General features: G+C 50.0%; 1 protein-coding gene across 1 annotated transcript in view; it reads left to right on the top strand.

Moving 5' to 3' along the window:
* LOC125038600 overlaps positions 1-2,500 on the top strand; it is a 6,236-nt gene that overhangs the window by 1,445 nt on the left and 2,291 nt on the right. The window contains exons 4-5 of the mRNA XM_047632137.1: positions 1-1,162; positions 1,332-1,383. The exon at positions 1-1,162 is cut by the window's left edge and continues 422 nt beyond it. Of these exons, the coding sequence (XP_047488093.1) occupies positions 1-1,162; positions 1,332-1,383 (1,214 nt within the window). The remainder of the gene's footprint in view (positions 1,163-1,331; positions 1,384-2,500) is intronic.

The raw sequence follows: 2,500 nt of genomic DNA on the forward strand, positions 1-2,500 counted from the left end.
GTGGAGCCGTCGTACTTCTGCGAGAAGGCGGTGGAGTACGTGATCTTCCCCGAGGCCAGGGAGATGGCCGACTCGAAGCTCACCTGCAACCGCGTCGGCTACGAGGTGTACACGCCCAAGGACGCCGCGGACAACCACGAGCTGCACCAGCAGTCGCTCAACTTCGCCGAGGAGTGTCTGTCCAACTACCACCTGTGGATCGGGGTCACGGACGAGGAGGAGGAGGACGTGTGGAGGAAATTCACCGACAACTCCGTGGCGCAGACGCAGTTCGAGCTCAACGAGCCCAACGGCGGAACGGGCGAGAACTGCATGCTCATGTTCCTGCCCAACGGCCGCTGGGTGGACACCTCGTGCGTGATCAAGTGGCCCGCGTGCGTGCCCTGCGAGGTGGACCGCAGGAAGCCGCTGCGCCTCAGGGGCTTCTGCTACACCAACGAGGCGGAGACGTACTACGAGGTGCTGGGCTACAAGAGGGGCAAGCCCTACCTGCACGGCTACTACGGCTACATGGTGTACAAGAGCGGCCCGTACGACTGGGAGATGTACGACACGGCGGAGGAGGAGCTGGTCGCCGTGCTCAAAGTACCGTCCAAAGACACGTACCCGATTGGCCGACACTCCTGGAAGCTGAAGAGGTCCATGTGTAACCACCTGATAGATTCCGACATCCGTCTCAGTTTCTCCATCTGTAACAACAACCAATTCACATGCACGAATGGCGATTGCATTCCGAAAGCGAAACGATGCGACACAAAGGACGACTGCGTGGACCTGTCAGACGAGGAGGACTGTCAGGTGATCGTCCTCCCGAAGGGATACCGGGAAGAACGTCCCCCAGATAACGCGACTGAAGGACAGTCGATTTACTTGGGAGCCACAGTCGACGTCCTCAGATTTATGGAAATCAGCGACATCCAGAGAATCATAAACGTGGAATTCGTGGTGGAACTGACCTGGAATGACCCCCGACCCACATACTACAACCTGGGCGACACGCTGGAGTGGAATAAGCTAGCAGAAGAGGACAGAGAACTCCTGTGGAAACCTGAGCTCAGTTTCCCCAACATCTACAACGGCAACATCAAACAGCTGAACGAGGAACAGTACCTCAACAAAATCGGCTTCCCGCTTCCGCCAGACTTCAACGACTTCAGGATGGGTGAATATTTTGCCTCTTGACCTTCTCCTTTACCCCGTCGTCCATTGTGTGTCCCTATCCCTGACACATATAATGGTTTGAATGAATGGCATCAATGAATGCACAAAATCTAGACGAGTTTGATATTGTAATTAGTATCATCACTCCTACGAATCCAACCTTTTTCCAGACACGGAATACGACGGAAGTTCGGCTGACATCGTCCTTCGTCAGCACTACAGGTTAGACGAGTGATGCTGACACCGGTGTCACAATGGCGAGATAAAGGGGAAGAGAGTGAGAGTGAAAGTGAATGGGGGAATTAGAGAGACAATGAGAAAATGAGAGATAGAGATAAAGAGTGAATGAGTGAGAGAGAGAAAAAACGAGAGAGAGAGAGCATGAGAGAGTAAGAGAGAGAGGGAATGAGAGAGAATGAAGAGAATGTGAGAGAGAGAGAGAGGGTGAACAGAAAGAGAGAATGAAGAGAAAGAGAGAGAATGAGGAGAGAGAGAGAGAATGAAGAGAGAGAGAATGAAGAGAGAGATAGAGAATGAAGAGAGAGAGAGAGAGAATGAAGAGAGAGAGAGAGAATGGAGAGAGAGAGAGAGAGAGAATGAAGAGAGAGAGAGAGAGAATGAAGAGAGAGAGAGAATGAAGAGAGAGAGAGAGAATGAAGAGAGAGAGAGAGAGAATGAAGAGAGAGAGAGAGAGAATGAAGAGAGAGAGAGAGAGAATGAAGAGAGAGAGAGAGAGAGAATGAAGAGAGAGAGAGAGAGAGAATGAAGAGAGAGAGAGAGAGAGAATGAAGAGAGAGAGAGAGAGAGAATGAAGAGAGAGAGAGAGAGAATGAAGAGAGAGAGAGAGAATGAAGAGAGAGAGAGAGAGAGAATGAAGAGAGAGAGAGAGAGAATGAAGAGAGAGAGAGAGAGAATGAAGAGAGAGAGAGAGAGAATGAAGAGAGAGAGAGAGAATGAAGAGAGAGAGAGAGAGAGAATGAAGAGAGAGAGAGAGAGAATGAAGAGAGAGAGAGATAATGAAGAGAGAGAGAGAGAGAATGAAGAGAGAGAGAGAGAGAATGAAGAGAGAGAGAGAATGAAGAGAGAGAGAATGAAGAGAGAGAGAGAGAATGAAGAGAGAGAGAGAGAGAGAGAGAGAGAGAGAGAGAGAGAGAGAGAGAGAGAGAGAGAGAGAGAATGAGAGAGAGAGAATGAGAGAATGAGAATGAGAGAGAATGAGAGAGAATGAGAGAATGAGAATGAGAGAGAGAGAGAGAGAGAGAGAGAGAGAGAGAGAGAGAGAGAGAGAGAGAGAGAATGAGAGAGAGAGAGAGAGAGAGAGAGAGAATGAGAGAGAGAG

Source organism: Penaeus chinensis, chromosome 25 (assembly GCF_019202785.1).
Source record: "Penaeus chinensis breed Huanghai No. 1 chromosome 25, ASM1920278v2, whole genome shotgun sequence".
NCBI lineage: Eukaryota > Metazoa > Arthropoda > Malacostraca > Decapoda > Penaeidae > Penaeus > Penaeus chinensis.